The sequence below is a fragment of the Dichomitus squalens genome (assembly GCF_000275845.1).
Source record: "Dichomitus squalens LYAD-421 SS1 unplaced genomic scaffold DICSQscaffold_30, whole genome shotgun sequence".
In the NCBI taxonomy this organism is placed as follows: domain Eukaryota; kingdom Fungi; phylum Basidiomycota; class Agaricomycetes; order Polyporales; family Polyporaceae; genus Dichomitus; species Dichomitus squalens.
The window spans coordinates 254,380-256,873 of NW_006766912.1; the positions used below are offsets into that span (position 1 = coordinate 254,380).

The 2,494-nt window shown below is 49.0% G+C and overlaps 1 protein-coding gene across 1 annotated transcript; it reads left to right on the forward strand.

The window, feature by feature from the left end:
• Nucleotides 1-988: 988 nt before the first annotated feature.
• On the forward strand, nucleotides 989-1,396 carry DICSQDRAFT_172243 (uncharacterized protein; the record flags this gene model as incomplete). The annotated part of the gene is made up of 5 exons (XM_007367978.1): nucleotides 989-1,034; nucleotides 1,111-1,118; nucleotides 1,180-1,191; nucleotides 1,255-1,305; nucleotides 1,361-1,396. The coding sequence occupies 5 exons, from the start codon at nucleotides 989-991 to the stop codon at nucleotides 1,394-1,396; spliced, it is 153 nt and encodes a 50-aa protein (XP_007368040.1).
• Nucleotides 1,397-2,494: the final 1,098 nt, after the last annotated feature.

Consider the following 2,494-nt stretch of genomic DNA (forward strand, 5'->3'; position numbering starts at 1 on the left):
TAGTCCCAATGACCAAGAGGTCGAGATGGGGACTAGGGAGCGCCTAAGGGGGTCCTTATATACTCGAGGGGCTGCTTAGCAACCAAAGACAAAGCGCGAGAGCGAGGCAGTGAAGATGACAAAGGAAGAACAAAGGGCGAGAAAGAAAAGGCAAGAGCATGGTGATCACGGGAACGGAGCATGTGGCAGTGGGAACGTATCTACAGTGTCCAAACTGGGATGGGCTAAGAAAGGAAATGGTCCGAAAATGGAAGGTGGGCGTCAAGGGGAGGGGAATGGGCGGCAAAAAGGGGCGTCTGTCCAGCGTCCGTGACATAAGCCATCGTGTATTTCGCTCTGTAGATACTTCGCTCAATACACAACTTGTCTCCAGTCCTGCCTGTTGAGCTCCGCTCCAGTCTCACTGCGATTAGAGCTCGTCGGCGCTCCTGCCTGCCTCGCTCGTCTCCACTTACTCGCTCGACAGTCAGTCATAACAGTCTCTCATCTTTTTCCTGAACCGCTATCTGGCCCTAATTGGTCATGTACCAATGATATACAAGCTTTTCTGAGTTAATGACACTTCTGTAAGTGCTTGGTATTATCCTTCGAGATCATTTAATCACTATTCTGCAGATGTAAGTCACATGCCTAGTCAAAAAAGGCTTCACAACATTCATAGAATACCAGCTGTGGTACACTCCACGTTTACCAGGAGTCACTCATTGTGGCAATACAGACAGTAATTAGAGGTAGGCAAAGTCACAAGTGAAGTAGAGAACCCTTATTGACATGCCTGATTCCCGTCTAGTCCTCCAGCTTTTCCGCACTTACGCACTGTACAATCAAAGCCGGCGGGTACTCTCTTTCCTCTGTGCTTACGGACTTATCGCAGTATCTGTGGCTATTGTGAGAGACCTGAGGTAACACGTTGAGGCTCATTGTGATGCCGTTCTATTATAGTGGGCTGTCACAAATGCATCCGAGGACTCGAAGGGTGACTCCACCAATGCCATTTCTACCTTTGGCTGTTAAGCAGCTCTGTCAAAAACTGGGTAGGTCACCATATCATATATACCCTTTGCTGTTCTTGTGTATGGCAGGACTGAATCCTCCACTTGAAATCCTCAGAGCCTGCTGTACGTCTCTGATACACCTATCAGGCTGGGGCGACCCGCTCACTTCTTGTGGTAGATCTAGCAGGGGCTTGGAGTGCGTCCCTAACATATGATGCCCTGATATTTGCACTCACGCTATATAAGACACTCGATGCAGCTCTTCGCAGGGCAACCAAAAGCAGCCTCAGCACTCTTTTACTACGGAATGGTAAGTGTCAAGCCTATGATGACCAAATTGGGATCACAAACTCTTGTCTCTCCAGGTGCATTCTACTTTGGGTGCAGTGATGTTTGGCTAACTATTTTAGGCCAATGATCCTGACAATGCTCGATACATTGCCACACACAGAATCATTCTGCTATGCAATGTTACAAATATATTGACTCTCATTGTAAGATGCAGCGTTCTCCTTCAAGCTTCACTATAAACCCTAACTCGTACATGTAGCTCCCACAGCTACCTGTAAGCAAGAAAAACACTCTATCTCATTGTTTTCGCAGCTCAATATCAACACATACATTATATGCAAAGCCGCCGCTCAGAGGACTCAGCATAACTAGGACCTTTGCATATGTATTGTGATGTGCGGCTAAATTCAAGTGGCCAAACCTACTGATTGATGGCATATGCAGCATCTCAACCTCTTTGATGGCACGCTTGATGCTCAACATCCGGGACCCAGCCATGCATGAACCCCAATTGTCAGAGCTACCGTCGGGGCTCCGACCTGGGCTGTCATCCCTGTTGCCCTCGATGATGTCTCAACAGAGATTGGGAGTAGCGAGGCAAACTATTTGGAAGCGTGAGGTAGCCTGAAGCCTTGGGAGATAGGTTCTATCATACCTCCAGGGCCAAAGATCAATGGCAGAAGCTGAAGATGGCCAAGTCAAAGTGTTGAACTTGGACTTATCCGGTCCGGACTACACGAGGCTATGCGTCTCCTAGCGCTTAGCTGTAGTCGCTTATGTAGTATGTTACCATATTTGGGACTCTCTGCTCGTGTACTATAGCTATGCTTCCGGACTCTTCTGGTACTGTCTAGGACAATCTGTACCTCTCCAGAACGGTCTAGACAGGTCTATGCCTTACTCATCTATTACTCATCCTATTGTCGCGGCGACTAGGCGCGTAGACTCGGGTCGACGTTCGGCGACGACCCCGTAGGCGAGCGGCGAGGAGCCGAAAGGGGGAAAGCGAGGGAGAGAGGGATAAACGTATCAGAAAACTCGACGGGGCAGAGCGGCGGTCGGCACGAAGGCACGAGACCGACGAAAGCTAGTCTTCACGCAAGCAGCGACAGACTAGTCCCAATGACCAAGTTATACATTAGCAATCGAAGAGAGATACAACGCTATGGTCACTCACCTAGTCCCAATGACCAAGAGGTCGAGATGGG